A 20,524-nucleotide genomic window follows, 5' to 3' on the forward strand; every position below is an offset into this window, starting at 1 on the left:
GCCTCATGCATATCACGATTCTTTTTGTTTTAAAGAAAAGTACTCTTTAAGTCTTTATTTGGTTGTGCAGTCACTATTTCTTTTTTCTTTTCTTTTTTGTTCAATTGGTGTCTGGGAAAAAAAAAATGCCACAAGTAGTTTAGACGGAAAATCCTAAGATATGACACATATCAGTATCCATTCATAGTATCGACAATGACTTATTTTAATTACGAGTATAAATGTATATCAAAGTACATCTCAAGTAAATCTAAAGTTAAATACGGAATAAACGGCTTTTGTGCACGAGTGATAATAAAAAAAACAATACAATAGATATTGTAATATGCGAATAAATGCACCTTCAAACTAATTTTCCACTGGTCGCTAAGACACTCCAAATTTAATAACTATAGATCCATTTTTCTACAAAATTATTAGACCAAATATAGAAGGAAATACATCATAACCTCATTAATTCCTAGTTATAATCTACATCAAAACATAGAAAGAAAAATCATGGATAATAATGCAAAAATCAATGACAAATATGTGAGTAAAGTATTCCATGACCTTAATGTTGATTCTCTGACTAAGTGGGCCCCAACTCCAAACACCCCAACCAATGAGAATAAAGTGAGTAGGCAATAGTAGTACTACTTGGTACGGTCGTACTCTTCTCCTCAACTCTGTTACCTTATATGTTGTGTTGTGTGCAGATCAGATGATTATCACCCTTTAATTTTAGAGTGAGAAACATTCGCACAAAAAACACACCATTTTACTCCTACACTAATACTCATTTTCACCCTCAAACAAGGTGGTTAAGGTTAGCTCTCTTCTTCTTCTTGTTGTTGATCTTATGTTATTGTTTGTATGGTTTATCATGTCGCCATTTCTGATTTTCTAGAAGTTTCTTGCTTTTTGTTATTAACGTTGTAGTTTTTAAGTTTTTGTGTTTGATGATTGTTGTTTATGACTTCTGTTATTCTTGCAGTACATACATAGCTTTGTAACTCAATCTTTATTAGACGAGTATTTTTGTTATTATGGTGTACAAATATACTACCTCCGTTTCATATTATTTGCAACGATTTGACATAAAGTAGAGAGGAAAAATATCTAATTGTTGGAAATAATATGAAACGGAGGTAGTAAATTGAAAAAAGAGCAGACATTATTGCGGATTTTTGTCAAGGATTTATTTCTTTTGTGAATTGGTTATATGAGTGAAGATTTTAGAACCAAACTTATTAGCAAGGTTTATTTTTTATATTGAATGAGAGAAGATTTAAGTACCAAACTTATAGATTTATAGTAGTAGAAAGAGAGGTATGTAAACAAAAACATGTCACAGGTTATTATGGAATTAAGGAAGTAGCTATTAAAGCTCTAATTTATTTATTTTCCGCGTATGCAGGGTTAACAAATTGTGCAAACGAGCCATGAGCGTGAATAGCATGATGAATCCGAGTTTAGTTCTTCTAATGTTGGGTATGATCTGTGTGGCCACTGCTTCAAGTGATATAGAGATAGTCTCTTCTCTGAGAAAGAGCCTAATCCGAAGAAAAGATACAATTCCTAGCTGGTTTAACATGGACACTCCTGTCTGCAACTTAACAGGTGTGGAATGTGGAGGATCAAAAGTTGTTCTTGGGCTTAAGCTACCTTGCAGCTCTTCGGCGCTACAGCTTCCAATTCCTAGTAGCATAGGGGAGCTAAAACATCTTAAGGTTCTTAATCTCAGTCAGTGTGGGTTCATGGGTGTCGTTCCTGCAAATATATGGAGTCTTGAGGAGCTCCAGATTCTGGACCTGAGTTACAATAAACTGTCTGGAACTCTGCCTTCAACGGTGTCTAGTCTCAAAAATCTCAGGTATCTTGTACTTGATGATAATAGCTTTTCTAGTCACTTGCCTTCGACTATTGGCCTTCTAAGTGATCTTATTGAGCTTTCGGTTAGCACCAATCTTTTCTCTGGGAATCTTCCGCCAGAACTTGGAAATCTTTCGAAATTGGAGTCTCTTGATCTTAGTAAAAACTCTTTCTCTGGTGCCCTCCCTTTGAGTTTGGGTGACCTTGCTAGTCTCTTGTTCTTTGATGCTAATTCCAACAGCTTTAGTGGTCCTATCTTTTCTGGGTTTGAAAAGTTAACGAGCCTTAAGAAGATTGATCTCTCTACAAACTCCATAAGTGGACCAATACCAAAGAATATCGGGAAACTGAAGAACTTAACTTCAATAAACTTGGTGAACAACAGCATCAGTGGAGCAATTCCATCCTCTATTGGCAAACTCAAGGCGCTTCATGAGCTCAGACTCAGGAACTGCAAGCTTACAGGTGCCATACCCAGTGAGTTAACTGAACTACCTAACTTGGCTACCTTGGATATCGGACAAAACTCGTTTGTTGGAGAACTGCCAGCAAACATTGGAAATATGACTCATTTACAAAACTTGCTTGCTACAAATGCTGGATTGAGTGGGAGCATCCCTGGACAGCTCGGTAACTGTAAGAGCCTTGAGGTTTTAGATCTTTCCTGCAACTCTTTCTCTGGTCCTTTACCGGATGGTCTTGCAGGGATGGAATCAATTAAAACTCTGAAGCTTATTTCCAACCACTTAACAGGGATGATCCCTAGTTGGATTTCGAACTGGAAGCACGTGGAATCTATAACGATGGCTGAGAACCTATTCACAGGGTCTATGCCGTCACTCAATCTGCAGAATCTAAAGTTGCTCGACATGAGTTCTAACATGCTTTCTGGTGAATTATCTTCAGAAATATGCAGTATGAAGTCAATACAAAATTTGTCATTGCCAAACAATAACTTCACTGGAAGCATTGAGAATACCTTCAGGAACTGTAATGGCCTGACAGATTTAATATTGTTTGGAAACAATCTTTCTGGTGAGTTACCTGATTACTTAGGTAATCTCCCTCTGACCACCCTAGTATTGTCAAAGAACAGATTTCATGGGAAGATTCCTGATCAGCTATGGGAGTCGAAATCTCTTGAGGCAATAGCTATTGATAATAACTTTCTTTCTGGAAATATTTCTCCGGCTCTAGCTAAGGTTCAGACATTGCGGAGACTGGAATTAGGTGATAATTTTTTGAAAGGGACCATCCCAGCTTCCATTGGTGAATTGAGGAACCTCACCAACCTTTCTCTGCGCGGTAACCAGTTGACAGGAGAGATCCCTAAGGAACTTTTCAACTGTACAGGCCTCGTATCCTTGGATCTTGGTTCAAACAACCTCATTGGTCATATACCTAAGTCCATTTCAAGATTGGAATTGATGGATAATTTGGTATTATCCTGGAATAACTTATCCGGTCGCATACCTGAAGAGATATGCTCTGGATTCCAAGAGATGCCCTTCCCAGATTCCGAGTACACTCAGCATTATGGTATGCTTGATCTCTCCCACAACAAGTTCACGGGTCCAATTCCTGCGTCAATTGGTCACTGCTTTATAATCAGGGAACTGTTATTACAAAACAATGAGCTAAACGGCATCATTCCTTTTGAGTTATTTAGTCTTTCCTACATGACCACGCTGAATTTGTCTTCCAATCATTTAGCTGGTCCAGCCATACCCGAAAATATCACGTTGAAGAATCTTCAGGGCCTTATTCTTTCCCACAATATGCTTTCTGGTGCTATTCCTGATAACATGGCCTCATTAATGCCTCGTTTAGCTGAGCTGGATTTATCATGGAATTTTCTCAGTGGTTCATTGCCACCATCCGTGCTCGGTATTGAAAGACTGTTCTACCTGGATATCAGTGCAAATTCTCTTTCGGGGACCATCCCTTGTCACTTTGCATCCCCCAGTTCGCTTGTTCATCTAAATGCTAGCAATAACCAATTTACAGGCCCCCTTTGTGACTCGCTTTCAAACCTAACTGCCCTCTCCTTTCTTGACCTGCACAGCAATGCTTTGACAGGAAACCTTCCATCCTCGATATCAAACCTTGCTTCTTTGACATATCTAGATCTTTCTAGTAACAATTTTGAAAACTACGTTCCATGCACCATCTGTGGCATTGAAGGTCTCTCCTTCATCAATCTCTCTGCCAACAAATTCCTGGGATTTGTGCCCAAGTCTTGCACTGAGCATACTGAACCATGCTTAATTCCTGCCCATCGACCAAATAAGACCCATGTTTGGAATGCCATGATTGTGGTTATAGTCTTTGTCCTTCTTGTTCTAGTCATCTATCTGGGTAAACAATGGATATTGAAGCGAAATGCGTCACTTCGTGACAGTGGAAGGGTTGGACTTGTAGCGACGGTTGAGCGAGGCATCAGTGAGCCGTTAAGCATTAATCTTGGTACATTTGGGCTTTCTCTCATCCGCTTTGATCATGGAGAAATATTATCGGCCACTGAAAACTTCAGCAAGACACATATAATTGGTGCTGGTGGAGTCGGTACAGTGTATAAGGCATCCCTTCTGGAGGGGGGACGCCGGCGAACCATGGCTGTCAAGCGGCTTGATAAAGGACACTTTCAAGATGATCGACAGTTTCTAGCTGAGTTGGAGACTATTGGAAAGGTTCAACACAGAAACTTGGTTCCATTAGTTGGGTACTGTGTCTTTGCTGAGGAAAGGTTTTTAGTGTATGAATACATGGAGAACGGGAGTCTTGATGAGTGGTTGTGGAACCGAGATCCTGGGGTGGAAGGCCTAGATTGGCCCACCCGCTTCAAGATATGTGTGGGGGCTGCCCAGGGCATTGCCTTTCTGCATCATGGGTTTGTGCCTCACATCATTCACAGGGACATTAAGTCCAGCAACATACTACTGGACCATAACTTTGAGCCTAAAGTCTCAGACTTTGGACTCGCCAGAATAATAAGTGATTATGAGAGCCATTACAGCACCCTTCTCTCTGGCACATTAGGTTATATTCCTCCCGAGTATGGGCAGTCAATGGTGGCAACAACAAAAGGAGACATATACAGCTTCGGAGTGGTGATGCTGGAGCTGGTGACTGGCAGGGCACCAACTGGACAGGCTGATAGTGAGGGTGGTAATTTGGTAGGTTGGGTTCGTTTGATGTTGGCCAATCAGATAGAAGATGAGCTGCTTGATTCGTATGTTCCATCAATGTGGAGGCATCAGATGTTGAAGATCATCAGTATAGCTCATATGTGCACCAATGATAGACCTGCTACAAGGCCTGAGATGCATCAAGTGGTGCAGCTATTACATGAAATAGTGTAAAAGAGATAAGTAAGTTCCCATTATTTGGAAATTAGGGATCCATTAATTATCACAGTCGTGTACACTTTGGTATCACCAATCTTACTGCTTCCAGTAAAGTATGAGTATGTAAACAGTGACAAAGTGTACATACATCTCAATTGAAAAGGTTTGATTGCAATCGCATTTTGGTCATTGATATTCTGTTTCCGATCAACATTGCTGGTGAACTTTGCTTCTTCCAGAAGCTTAGCTGGTGGAGAGTGAGCTTAACATGTAATATCAGATTTGTTCTGCTATCATATTAAACTATATTTAGTTGTGCCCAAAAGAAATGAATCTAATTTGATTGAATTGAAATCTCAACTCTCATTACTTAATAGTGTTTGATGCATCAAATCATCATTTAATTCTAAAACTCTATTCCAAGAACAGATACGGAGGGAAATGAAGACGATAAAAACAGCAGAGCGCAACATAGAAGATGAATCTAGTGCAGCACATAGCAATGTAGCAGGGTAGCAGAAACACAGCAGTAGGAATACACCAGCAAAAGGACAATAATATTTCAACACCTTTTTTCTACATTTCAATCATAAACATTATCCAGCAGGAAATAAAATACTTTTCCTTGATCCATTTACGTTATTTAGATAGATTTGCAGTTACCTAATTAGCTCAATATCTTGAAAAAAGCGTCCTTCATGTGCAAGTATATCACCACCCATTACAATGATAATAATTGTGAATGTAATCATCGAACCATTGACAGCCTACATAGGATTCGAACCTACATCCCTCTATGCAAAGCGCGCATAGTGCTCTACCAGTTGAGCTAATAGGCTTTACAATACCTAACAAATCAACACAGCATATGTAGGCATACATTCAAGATTATTGTCAATTTAACCATTCAACCTTCGAGTTCATTAATAAAAGTCGTAATGAACATTGACATTGACAACATCACAATCAACAACAACAGCAACAACAAACTCAAACCTAGGTTTTCAAAACTCTAATTTTGATTCAATTACAACAAAATATACTCAAATTGTTCCTTTATCCTCCAAAATAACGGAAAACGAAGAACTTTCAAAAGAGTAGAGAAGTAACAGCGAATGAGCTACAACTGCTAACCTTCCGGTGACCGAAGATTCGCCGGATAATAGTGTTGACGGCGGAAATGGTTGCCGGAAAAGGCGACGATTGGTTGGCGGAGGAGTGGTCTAAGGATGGCCTTGTAAAAAGAGTCAAAACGCGCACGAGACCCGCGTGCACATATCTACTATCGAGGACTTGATTCAATTTATTCAAAGATTTGACCTTTTTTTTTTTCTTTTTGAATAAATTTCGAAGTTTGGATTTTACTATGATGATGTTTACGAATCTTTTTTGGGCAAAGTAGATACGATCAGTCGATCATACAATACCTAGGTAGATATGGAGATTTTTATAAATAAATAAATTTATATGGAGGTATTGTATAATACGGAGTATTAGTTGGCTTACGAATACTATCAGCATATTTTTCATATCGAGATCGTGAACTAGATTCGTATATGAGGTTTTTTGTAAAACAAAGATGAGAGGTCAAATTCCACCAAAGTAGTAAGATTTTGAGAAAATGAATCCATACAAATTAATTCATCAATACCTTCATAAATCCTACATGTTATTAGATGAGATACAATGTTCCCTCCCCTTTTAACATGAAGACATGAAAAAATCAAATTAACGAGATAAGCGACTAATGTCATTATGGCAGAGTAAATAAGAGCACGACCCTCTTCATCATTGTTCACATCATTGACCACATTTCTAGTGCCCCCTACCCCCCTTCCAACCAAATAAACCATACGATATCCAAGTCTCTAACCAATTTAAAGACTCGTATATGAGGTTAGAGGCATAAGAGCAAGTATTGATTGCAATTTGCAACGGATCAGATCGTTCAATTTCATACATATGTAAATATTACAATTTTGAACTTTATATTAATATATATTTGGATGAATAAATAAAATTGATCAATTGAATCTTATTAATATATATGTACGGATGTACCTTCAATCTTTAATGATTGTAAGATTTCTATGACAAAGCAAATTCAGATATGAGTGCTCTCATTCAAACATTTTGACCACTATCAAGAGCGTATCATCATCACAATCATCAAGCCACGGCCTCTCAATAAGCTACAATCCTTACCGAAACTTGTCATAACTCTAGTCCACCACCAAACCTACACCTCAACACAGCCACCACATTATATCCTTGATGCTTGGGAATATGCATGCATGCCTAGTAAACACAAGCATGGCTAAGCTAGGTCCGTGTATTGTTATCTTAAACTAGATCCTAGTAGAATTGTGAAAGTTATGATGAAAAGGCTCGCAAAGAAGAAATATATAGAGTAATATAAGCTCTCTATAAGACGGTCCACTTAATCAAAATTTGTTAGGGAAAAATTCACGATCTTGTACATTTTGAACAAATGCGTACCAACAAACATAAGAACTAAGTTCCTCTCAATCAAAGATTTGATTTGCATGAACCATCAATTTGAGGCACCAACCTCTTCGCCACCCTATCTACTTTGGCTCTTTCATTACTAACTCCATTATTGATAATCATCAAAGCAACCACTTATCACACCAATTTGGAGCTCCCCTGGTACCCCCATATCTCTTTTGCTTTATGCTTGTTCATGGAATAATCATGCATGTCAACCACATCTCCAATTATTTCCAACAAAAATCTCTTTTGACCCTGCATGCTACCAATCTATATCTTTTGCAATCATAGTTGATAATTGGGGTCTTTTCACCTTATTTACACTTATTTAAGCTATTTTAAATAAATTTCGTTAAGAAAAATTAGTAAAAATGTGATACTAATAAATATAGTAAAATAAGTTCATGAAAATACGTTTACAAAAAAGTAAGCAAGTAAAATTCACAACAAATATTAGATTTTAGATATAAAATTGAGGCGAATAAAATATACCCTATACCTTTTATTTAGTACTCGAAAAGTCTGTATGTGATAGATCTTATGTTTTTTCATGGCTTCATGCAGTACCATTATTTGTACAACTATGGACTTATGTACTAAAGTAGTGGCCACCCACATCCTTGTTCCCACTTGTTTTTATTTGCCAAATTAAAGAATGCTTGGACTAACTCTCTCTTAATTAATTAATAATATGAATACAACTTTTATATTTATAGTATGCCCATTATGTTAGTAGCTGTGAAGTATAAATTCTAAGTTGCTGTTAAACAAAATGCACCAAATTTTGTACACTATTTCAACTAACCTAATGTTTCCCCCTCATAATTGTATTTTCTCAATAATATGAAATTTAATTTTAACCACTATAATTGCATTATCCAACAACACCAAAAAATGATGACATGAAAATGAAATAAGCAACCCAAAAAATTCAATATTGAACCATCAACCCAATTGGCCACGTGGAGAAAAGATGACCATTATAACCTCTCTTAACCATAGTTAGTAAAAATGGTGTTAGGTAAGTTGACTGGTTATTTCTCTTAAGACTTAGGGTGTTTGTTTGTGGTGGGGGGTTGGTGAGCGTTGGCGCCCTATTTCTTTTCTCTTTCCACCTCCTTCCTCTTCACCTTCTTTACATACAAATCAATCTACCCCACAAATTAACCCATGCCATCACTTTTTTATTTTAAAAAGAAAAAAAAAAAAAAAAAACTCGTATACTACAGATGTATGCGGAGATCGCTCTAAGTAATCTCTTTTTTCATCTAAAATTTTATTAAATCGTATAATCTTTACTAATCAACAACTATGAATTTATGATTGAATATTTATTAATTAACAGCTATGATCATACTGTATAGAGTTATGTACTGATAATCATATATTATAACAATAATATGATTACAAAAAAGTTAGAAAATGTGACATTTTGTTCATATATAATATGAAATCACCACACAATTTCTAATTTTTCATGCCAATCATTTAAGGAGATTGACTTAAGAGTTTTTTTGTGTATTGATGTATAATATATAATCCTTAGTAAGATTAGTCGCTTCAAATTACAAAAATAAATTGATCTCAAGTACCAATTTGTAATAACGAGTTTAGTCACTTAAAATCACAAAAACTTCGATTTCAATTACTAAATTTTATTTCATTGTAGATACGAAATATCACTTTATTAATTAAAATAAATCATACAGAAAACCTAACATGTATACAATACACTCGTTATATACAAGACTGACCTCGATCAATTATTATAATATTAAAATTAAAAAAAAAAACCAACAAAACTAACATTATTAATACCCCTTCCCAACTTCCATCTCCCTTTCTCTAACTCTCTTCTTCCTCAGGAGTCTCTCCTACCCCCACCTCACTTCCAACCACAAAACCGGAGGAGAGAGAAAACAATCTCATTTTTGCGAGAGACTCCATTTTACTTTCTTCTTATAATTAATTCTTTCTTCCCACCATTTTTAATTTCTGGGGTTTTAATCAAATCTTCCAATTTCTTCAAAATCCCAATTTTTTCATCAAAAAATCAACCAAATTTGATCTGGGGTTTTTCTTATTTCTCAATCAAATGGATTCCAACCCAATCAAGGTCTCACCTTTAGATCTAATGAGTGCTATTTTTAAGGGTAATTTCGAGCAGCTAAACGCGTCGTTTGAAGACTCTTCTGCTGCTGCGATCATCGTTGAAAATCGTGAAGTTGTTATGTTTGTTACAACCTCCATTGCTGTACTCATTGGTGTTGCTTTCTTGCTCATTTGGAAGAAATCCAACGGTGGTAAATCTTCCAGAGTTGTTTCGGAACTTCCTAAGCCGTTGATTCTTAAGGAGGAAGATGATGTTGATGTTGATGATGGCAAGAAGAAGGTTACCGTCTTCTTTGGTACTCAAACTGGAACAGCTGAGGGATTCGCCAAGGTTTTTATTTTAAACCCTGCTCGATAATTTAATTACACTAATCGACGCGTAATTGATCACGAATCCTATTTTCAAAAGTATATTTATTGCTTATACTCGTATATTAAAATTAAACCGTGTTTTTTCTATTGGTACCTGAAAATTTGGGTTTATTTTAATGTACTCATACTGTATATGATTTTTTTAGAGATATGTGAATCTTATTTTATTTTATTTTGTATCATTTTATTTTTGTTTGATTGGTTAATAATTTTGATGCGTTTTTACTTTTTTGTGGTTGGTAGGCGTTAGTAGAAGAAGCCAAAGCAAGATATGAGAAAGCAACTTTTAAAATTGTTGATTTGGTAAGTTTGACCTTTTTCCCCTTTTCTCAATTTGTTGTATTTTAATTTTTTGTAATATTTGCATTTTATATTTTCAATTTTGAATACTATGCAATAGAGGGAAAGTGTTATAATTTGGGATTTTGGAATATGTTCTGAATCTTTGAATAATGAATAGGATGATTATGCTGCTGATGATGAAGAATATGAAAGAAAATTAAAGAAGGAATCTTTAGCTTTCTTCTTTTTGGCAACGTATGTATCTTCTTCTTCTTTTCCTTGATTTCCATTTATTCAATTGATGATTGTATGTGAAGTAAGTGATGAATGAAATGCTTGATTCAGGTACGGAGATGGCGAGCCGACAGACAATGCAGCAAGGTTCTATAAGTGGTTCTTAGAGGTATAAAATTACAATTACATTTTAGTCGAATTCTGTTTATGTCATTGTCCATTTAAGATTGTGGTGCGTGTATGGATTCCAATTATCTTAGTTGGTAAAGTCTCGGGTTTGGTTATTAATACGTGAGTTGAATTATGTCTTTTCTTTTTTTTGATGATCAATTATGTCTATTTCATTGTCCTTTGTAGCTTTTTATACATTTTTAAAATGATGATGGAGTATGTTAGTATGTTATGCGGGGCATGTTATTATGTTATGAAAATTTCGCTTTTGATTTAATTTTCATGTTACTTAACTTGTACGACTTTGAATATTGACCTTATTTATTTAATGCTGTGAGCTGATTGCATGATGAAAGAAATTTTTTTTGAATAATAATTATTATGGTGCATAAAAAAAATTGATTAATATATCGTCAGCAAATCAATTATAGGAAAATCACTTGTTTTTATAAGTTATGTTGTTGTCATTGAAAGATTCTTGGATCCTAAAAATGCGTAGAAATTCTATATTACTTGTTTATTGAAAGTGGGTGCTCTTTTTTCTGTGTTATAGGGCAAAGACAGGGGTGAGTGGCTTCAAAACCTCCAGTACGGGGTGTTTGGGCTTGGAAATAGACAGTATGAGCATTTCAACAAGGTATACACTTCTTTTACCTAAAATCTTATCCTTCCCCCCTTGGATCGCTTCTTCAGTAAATTTACGTCCAAGATTAATCGTCCAAACCCCTCAGCTAATACTATGACATGGCCTAATAGAAAGACCCTTTACCATAGCTGAGCCATATCAACCTCTAACCATCACTTGATTTGAATAGTGCCATACTGGGATTTATATTTTTAACCATTACTATAATAGGATAAAGATACTTTTTTGGACTTTCTAAAAATAGCATGTCATTATTTTTTTTGGACAAAGTGAATTTTATTTGGAAGTCCTTTTTTGTTGTTGGTGTTAATGGTATTATTATTTCAATGATCAACAGGTTGGTAAAGAGATTGATGAGCTTCTCGCTGAGCAAGGTAGCTTTTACTTATTTTAGTTGTTCTACTAGTATAATATCTGCATCAATCTGATTGTTGAGCTGTCAGTGACAATTTGCATGTAATTTCTAATGACTTCTTAATTGTTTAATTGTTCCTTGTTAGACTTAAAATTATGAAAGTACTTTCTTGTTGGGAACTTGTTAGACTGTTCGAGAGAATTTCTTTTAGTTGCTCCAATTTTTTGCTGTTAGGCAATTGACTTGCTTCATTTTCATTTTTATGGTATTTTTGTTCATAATCAATGTAATGTAGTAGGTGAACTATACAAGTTATGCTTCTTGAAGGTACTTTCTAGAGGAATTAAGAAAGTAATTTTGTTTTGGATAGATATCTCTTTGAAACTATTGATGATCAAACATTAGAACCTTTTAGATGGGAATGATGGGCCACTTCTATTCAGACAGGATGAATCAATAAAGTTAATGCATGATCATGTGAGGCTTACTTCTTGGTGGAGACTTTGTTATATGATGTGAGGATTGTTTGGCAAGATTCTTTATTTTTGATGTACATGTTGAACTGAATGTGTGGGTGTTTTTTTGGAATGGGAGTTACAACTTGCAAGTATCATAGATAGAGCCACAATGAGTGCGGTAATTGATGAGTTGTACTAAAAATTTGAAAGTTAATAAAAGTACTGGTTTGACCTTTTTTTTAGGATTTTTTAGGAAGAGGTGGGTGAGGGGATGGGTAGTGCAGTCTGTTGAGTAACATTCATTAAGGTATTATGCTTGCAAGAGATGACCTTTTATGTCAATTGCAGGTGGAAATCGCCTTGTTCCAGTTGGTCTTGGTGATGATGACCAGTGCATTGAAGATGATTTTTCAGCTTGGTATTGTCTGGAACTTTACTTCTTCGGTAATAATGAACTTGTAATTTGGTGAAAATATACTGAAATCTGTCAATTTCAGGAAGGAATTAGTCTGGCCAGAATTAGACCGGTTGCTTCGGGATGAGGATGATGTAGCTGTTTCTACTCCTTATACTGCTACCATACCAGAATACCGTGTAGTTTATCATGAGGCTTCTAATGCAGCTCAGCAAGACAAGAGCTGGGCTAATGCTAATGGTCACGCTGTCTTTGATGCTCAACATCCCTGCAGGTATAGTATGGAGATTGATTTAATGGATGAAGACCTTAGAATTTTGTATCTCGTTCTTCAATCTAACTTGGCTACTATATTGGTGAAGATCAAATGTTGCTGTGAGAAGAGAGCTACACACTCCCGCTTCAGATCGTTCTTGCACCCATTTGGAATTTGACATTGCTGGCACAGGACTGAAGTAAGTTTTACATCCTAGATCCATGGCTCATATATCAATTATGCTTTTTTCCTGCCTTAGTTCCATTAGTACATGTGCTCTTATTTGACTGTTTGCGAAATCTTGGCAAACTAGTTCTCCTCCCAACCTTCTTCTCTGATTTAAATTTGTGTTTATTTTCTTTCCAGATACGAGACAGGGGATCATGTTGGTGTCTACTGTGAAAATCTTGTTGAGACTGTGGAGGAGGCTGAAAGGTTACTAGATGTGAAACCTGATACTTTCTTCTCTATCCATACCGATAATGAAGATGGCACTCCTGTTGCTGGATCCTCACTACCACCACCTTTCCCGCCTTGTACTGTAAGAGCGGCTCTCACTAGATATGCAGATCTTTTAAGCTCCCCTAAAAAGGTTTGTTATATCCTATCAGCTTGCCTGACCTTAATCTTTTGTATGCTGTGAATGGTTTGTCATTCTGATACTTTTTTTTTTCAGTCTACTTTGCTAGCGTTAGCAGCTCATGCTTCTGATGCCAATGAAGCCGAACGACTGAGATATCTTGCATCTCCTGCTGGAAAGGTGAAAAAGGCTTTTTATGTTTTGTTAATAAATATTATGCCTATAGCCTTTTCAACTTGTCTTTTAAATAGCTTGAGCTATGTTCTGCAGGATGAATTTGCCCAGTGGGTAGTTGCGAGTCAGAGGAGTCTCCTTGAGGTCATGGCTGAGTTCCCTTCAGCAAAACCGTCACTTGGAGTTTTCTTTGCTGCAGTGGCACCACGTTTGCAGCCAAGATTCTACTCAATCTCATCCTCCCCACGGTAATTTTTTCTCCCTACTTCTTGGCGAACATGCTATTGACATTTACATTTTCCATCTTCCTTGGTGCACATACTATTGACATATAAAGTGATTATATCCATCATTATTTAACTAGCTTATTTAAGCTAAATTTTGGTATAGTATAGTTTGAAAGACTGCAAATATTGAGCACTTCTACCTTCTAGTTGGCCATCTCCCTCTCTGTCTTCCCATTTTGATTGCTTCTACTAAGGTTCGATAGTTGTTGTCCGAGCTCTGTTGTCCCTCTGTGTATTGCTATCCTTCATAGTAAATGAAGGCTGGCAACAACTATAGTGATAAAGGAGGAGGATTTCTCATCGATAGTTGCTTCTTGTTTGTTCTCTTATTGCAACTGAAATGGGATGCTGTGAATTGCATGGATATGTTTGTTCCTAGCTCATTTAGAAGCAGTCTTGTTTGGTTATTGATTATTACTACTTACAAGTTTGGTGTGGTATACTAACCATTACACATTTGGCTGTCTTGTGTGTGCAGAGTGGCCCCATCAAGGATTCATGTTACATGTGCATTAGTTCTTGATAAAATGCCAACTGGAAGGATTCATAAAGGAGTGTGCTCAACTTGGATGAAGGTTTGTTATATTAGAACATTTATTCTATTACGAAGCATTAAATTTCTTGTCAGTGCAGTCGTTATAATATAGATTCTTGAGCCTTCTTTTGATTTGGAGAAGTGGGAGGGCGGCAGTATTGCATGGCCAAACTAGCTAATGAGCGACAAGTTGAGGGTTTGCTTGTTGTTTGGACTTATAGTTAACCTCGTAATTCAACGGCAAAGATGATGAGAATGTAATCAACTTTGGAAAAGTAAACTTGAGTATATAATTCAAAAGCAATAGCTAAATGATCCATCCATCTTTTTTCTTTATTGCCTACCAGGAAACATTCTATTTACAGGAAAAAGCTGAATGAAATATTTTGTTTTGTATCCAAGTGTAAGCCCCTCTTTCTAATAGTGTATTTGTCTTTTCAGAATTCCTTGTCCCAAGAGGAGACCCATAATTCTAGTTGGGCACCTATTTTTGTGAGGCAGTCCAATTTCAGACTCCCAGTAGATGCATCTGTTCCAATTATAATGATTGGTCCTGGAACTGGATTAGCACCTTTCAGGGGCTTCTTGCAGGTTTGATTGACTAACCAATATTTCTCTTTATCAAGCATCTTTTTCCTCTAATATTTGAATACTCATATTTTCCATGGTTCTCATCATCAGGAAAGGGCTGCTCTGAAAGAGGACGGTGTGGAGCTTGGGCAAGCATTATTGTTTTTCGGCTGCAGAAACCGTAAAGTGGTGAGATATACTTGAGTTTCCCCACCATATTTGCATTTTTGCATGTTGCATCTTTTACTTTAATATGTATTGATGATTTTTTTTTTTTTTTTTTTTTGAAGGATTATATTTACGAAGATGAGCTCCAGAACTTTGTTGATTGTGGTGCACTTTCAGAGCTAATAGTTGCTTTCTCACGAGAGGGCCCCACGAAAGAATATGTACAGCACAAAATGATGGAAAGGGTATGCCTATATCATCATTGTGAACATTTGGTTGGATACTTGGATAATCAATAGGACATAAAGACATAATAAATGTTAATTCTTCTTCTTTTTATTGCCAATTCTAGGCTTCAGATGTGTGGAACGTAATATCTCAAGGAGGTTACATTTACGTTTGTGGTGATGCCAAAGGCATGGCACGCGATGTCCACCGCACCCTTCACACAATTTTACAGGAGCAGGTATGTCCACATGCAAAAATACTTGAGGCTAGAAATTCTTTCATATATACACGACACATGATAAGTAATTAATACAATTCATTAACAGCACTAGTTGCTTTCTTAAGGTCCCCCCTTTCTCACATTGTCCTTTGCATTTTAAATGGTTTTGAATGGTTTACCGTAATCTCCAGCCTTTGGTTTGTGGATTTACGAAAAATTGTCAAAAACATCTTTTCAAGCAGTACCTTTTTCCTCCCAGTTAAAAGTACTTTTTTCATAATAATAATTTTTAGCTTAACCACCCTTTACAATAGTTAAATTCAAATTACCTCAGCTAGCCTCCTTAAGTGACCATTCGGCTATTTAAGGCATTTTCAAGTAAATTTGTCAATTTGAAGCTACCAAACCAAAGGAAGAATATTGCAAAGAAACTAAAATAAAATCTTCTAGTTGTGAAAGTAGTTGTTTTTATTAATAATGGCTTTTCAGGTAGCCGTCAATACATGGCGATAATGATAATGACATAGTGTGTTGTATTAAATAATAGCAGTTGAATGTCCGTGGAAATGCAATTTCACTTTCAAATACAGTGTGTTAACTCTTCGTAATTGTCCATTATCACTTGTTACCAGTCTTTGCTGTGGTATTAAGTGAATGGATATGAAGAAAAATACATCTGGAGATGAATTTACCATGGACTTATGCATAAAGTTTTCCTTGCAAACGTACTTACAAGCTTATTCCCATTTCCTTCATTTTTTTACCGACAACCACCAGATTGTTTATCACACCTGATATACTTAGTACATAATTGTAAGTTGTGTGATGTTGCGAGAATACTTATTTGTTGATTAATTGGTTTGTAGGGCGGTATGAAAAGTAGCGAAGCAGAAGCCATGGTGAAGAATTTGCAGACTACAAATAGATACTTGCGTGATGTTTGGTAATGACGCAACTTATTAACATTCAGAAACAGCAGTCGAAAGACACAAAAGTTGTCAAATGGAAGTAATATACATTTGTTACTATTACCATCCTTGAAATTGATAAGGATGCGTAATTGTAGCTTAATTAATTATTTATGTAATTCATTTTTATGTAAAATGATCCTTTTTTTGGCTTTCTTTTTTATTCGGGCATAGTATTATTATATATGTAACATAATAAGTTGATATCTATAAGTATAGTCAGGAATTGAAGGAATTGTAATTTAACAGTAATTTTGTGAGACAGAAAGGTGTAATATGTATGAAAATGGACCTTTATTATACATTGAATGAGATTTTATGCAATTAAATTAGTTACATTGATATAAAAGGTGCAATCTGAAAGGGGAAACAAGGTACAGGAATTTGTCAAGTGCCTTGGTTTTTTTTCACAATTCACTATAGTTTGTTGAATTAAAATTTGGCAAGATTTGATTTGGCAGAGCTGGTTGAGATCTGGGCATTGTTGCAAATGGTTTGGTTTGCAACTTTGCACCCATTGAACGTGAATAGACTTGGCAAATCGATTCATACCCAATTACCCAACTCGAAAAACCTGACTTATGACACCAACTCTACGCAAAATCACCATCTGCTTGACCCATAATCCAAAAGCCAATAATCAATGTTTTTAATAATTATTATTTTATTAAAATTAGCATATTAAGTTATATTGACCATAGAAATCGAAATGACTTGATCCAAACCTGAAATCAGTCCAAATGACTGAGAATAGCTTGAACCAAATTTGCTTGATCGAAATGCTTACCATGGACCCTAATAGACCCCTAGAGTCTATTTGGAAGGGTGCAACCATCCAATATGCCTTTAAACGGTCAATTCACCCGTTCGCAACTTATACAGATTTCATGAACTTAAGTCTACCACGGACATTTATGACAACATATAATGGTCATATATGGTTCCAAACGACATTATATGACCCCGAGATGTATCCCCAAAAATCTCAACACTTTTCACCACCGGACCCCGTAACCTCCAAAATTCCTCAAAAAGCGTGGATAATAGCCTTCAATTTTGGAATTTTTTGACCTTTTGTCGCCTGGAAATAAAAATTGACCAGATTTTTACCATGGTCCCTAATACCCTCCTGAAGCCCATTTGGGTGGACAAAACCATCAATATGCCTTTAAACAGTCAAATTACCCGATTACAACTTGAACTAATTTCATAAAATCAAGCTACACCATGTACATTTATGACAACATATAATGGTCATATATGGTTCCAAACGTCATTATATGACCCCGAAAATGTATCCCCTAACATCTGAATACTTTCCGTAACCGGGTACCGAAACCTCCAAAATTCCTAAAAAAAGTGGATAATAGCCTTCAATTTTGGAATTTTTTTACCTTTTTTCGCCCGGAAATAAAAATTGCCCAAATGTTTACCATGGTCCCTCATATCTTCCGGGAGCCTATTTGGTTGGATAAAACCATCCAATATGCCTTTATCAAGTCAAATTACCCGATTAAAACTTAGACTAATTTCATAAAATCAAGTTACACCACGGATATTTATGACGACATATAATGGTTATATATGGTTCCAAGCGTCATTATATGACCCCGAGATGTATCCCCTGGCATCTCAAGACTTTCCGATACTGAGTCTCGAAACCTCCAAAATTCCTCAAAAAACGTAAATAATAACCTTCAATTTTGGAATTTTTTGACCTTTTTTCGCCCGGCAATAAAAATTGCACAAATGTTTACCTTGGTCTCTAATACCCTCCGACAGCCTATTCAGGTGGATAAAACCATCCAATATGCCTTTAAACAGTCAATTTACCCGATTACAATTTGCACATATTTCATAAAAAAAAAAGCTACATCATTTTCATTTATGACAACATTTAATGGTCATATATGGTTCCAAACGTCAGTATATGACCCCGAGATGTATCCCCTAACATCTGAAGACTTTTCGATACCGGGTCCCAAAACCTCCAAAATTCCTAAAAAAAAACGTGGATAATAATAGCCTTCAATTTTGGAATTTTTTGACCTTTTTTCGCCCGAAAATAAAAATTACCCAGATGTTTTCCATGGTCCCTAATATCCTCCGGGAGCCTATTTGGGTGGATAAAACCATCCATTATACCTTTAAACAATCAATTTACCCGATTACAACTTGCACTGATGATTTAATAAAATCAATCTACACCACGGATATATATGACGACATATAATGATTATATATGGTTCCAAAATTCGTTATATGACCCCGAGATGTATATTCTAGCATCTCAAGACTTTCCGATACCGGATCCCGAAAACTCCAAAATTTCTCAAAAATCGTGGATAATAGCCTTCAATTTCGGAACTTTTTGACCTTTTTTCGACCGGAAATAAAAATTGCTCAGAAGTTTACCATAGTCCCTATCCTTCCGTGAGCTTTTTTGGGTGGATAAAACCATCAAATATACCTTTAAACAGTCAATATACCCGATTACAACTTACACTGATTTCATAAAATCAAGTTACACCACGTTCATTTATGACAACATATAATGGTCATACATGGTTCCAAACATCATTATATGACCCCAAGATTTATCCCCTAATAACATCTCAATACTTTCCGACACCAGGTCCCGAAACCTTCAAAATTAATCAAAACACGTGGATAATAACCTTCAATTTTGGAATTTTTTGACTTTTTGACGTCCGGAAATAAAAATTGCCCAAATGTTTACCATGGTCTCTAATATCCTCCGGGAGCCTATTTAGGTGGATAAAACCGTCCAATATGCCTTTAAACAGTCAATTTATCCGATTACAACTTGCACTAATTTCATAAAATAAAGTTTCACTATGTTCATTTATGACGACACATTATGGTTATATATGGTTCCAAACGACATTATATGACCTCGAGATGTATCTCCTAACATCTGAATACTTTCCGATACCGGGTCCCGAAACTTCCAAAATTCCTCAAAATACGTGGATAATAGCCTTTAATTTTGGAAATTTTGACCTTTTTTCGACCGGAAATAAAAATTGTTCAGATGTTTACCATGGTCCCTAATATCCTCCGGGAGCCAATTTGGGTGGATAAAACCATCCAATATGCCTTTAAACAATCAATTTACCCAATTACAACTTGCACTAATTTCATAAAATCAAGCTACACTATGGATATTTATGACGGCATATAATGGTCATATATGGTTCCAAACGTCATTATATGACCCCGAGATGTATCCCCTAGCATCTCAAGACTTTCCTATACCAGGTCTCGAAACCTCCAAAATTTTTCAAAAAACGTGGATTTACCTTCAATTTTGAAATTTTTGACCTTTTTCGCCTGGAAATAAAAATTGCCCAGATGTTTACCTTGATCCCAAATACTCTCCAGGAGCCTATTTGGGTGGATAAAACCATCAAATATGCCTTTATACAGTTAGTTTACCCCGTTTACAACTTGCACTGATTTCATAAAATCAAACTACACCACTTTCATTTATGACAACATATGATGGTTATATATGGTTCTAAACGTCATTATATGACTCCAAGATGTATCTCCTAACATTTCAAGACTTTCCGACACCGGGTCCCAAAACCTCCAAAATTACTAAAAAACGTGGATAATAGCCTTCAATTTTGGAAATTTTGACCTTATTTCGCTCGGAAATAAAAATTGCCCAGGTGTTTACCATGGTCCCTAATATCTTCCGTGAGCCTATTTGAGTGGATAAAACCATCCAATATACCTTTAAACAGTCAATATA

At 36.0% G+C, this 20,524-nt stretch overlaps 2 protein-coding genes across 2 annotated transcripts; both read left to right on the top strand.

Moving 5' to 3' along the window:
* The first annotated feature begins 1,424 nt into the window (after window positions 1-1,424).
* Window positions 1,425-5,216, top strand: LOC145612674 (leucine-rich repeat receptor protein kinase MSP1-like). The gene has a single exon (XM_081667995.1). The coding sequence runs from the start codon at window positions 1,425-1,427 to the stop codon at window positions 5,214-5,216; it is 3,792 nt and encodes a 1,263-aa protein (XP_081524121.1).
* Window positions 5,217-9,543: 4,327 nt separating this feature from the next.
* Window positions 9,544-17,045, top strand: LOC145611857 (NADPH--cytochrome P450 reductase-like). Its single transcript, XM_081667238.1, has 18 exons — window positions 9,544-10,155; window positions 10,440-10,499; window positions 10,657-10,733; window positions 10,824-10,881; window positions 11,437-11,520; window positions 11,867-11,903; window positions 12,691-12,760; window positions 12,840-13,031; window positions 13,120-13,212; window positions 13,380-13,605; window positions 13,690-13,773; window positions 13,864-14,015; window positions 14,533-14,629; window positions 15,031-15,180; window positions 15,271-15,348; window positions 15,450-15,572; window positions 15,680-15,793; window positions 16,642-17,045. The coding sequence occupies exons 1-18, from the start codon at window positions 9,808-9,810 to the stop codon at window positions 16,720-16,722; spliced, it is 2,124 nt and encodes a 707-aa protein (XP_081523364.1). The 5' UTR covers window positions 9,544-9,807; the 3' UTR covers window positions 16,723-17,045.
* Window positions 17,046-20,524: the final 3,479 nt, after the last annotated feature.

The sequence above is a fragment of the Chenopodium album genome, chromosome 24 (genome assembly GCF_948465745.1).
Source record: "Chenopodium album chromosome 24, dcCheAlbu1.1, whole genome shotgun sequence".
Taxonomy (NCBI): domain Eukaryota; kingdom Viridiplantae; phylum Streptophyta; class Magnoliopsida; order Caryophyllales; family Amaranthaceae; genus Chenopodium; species Chenopodium album.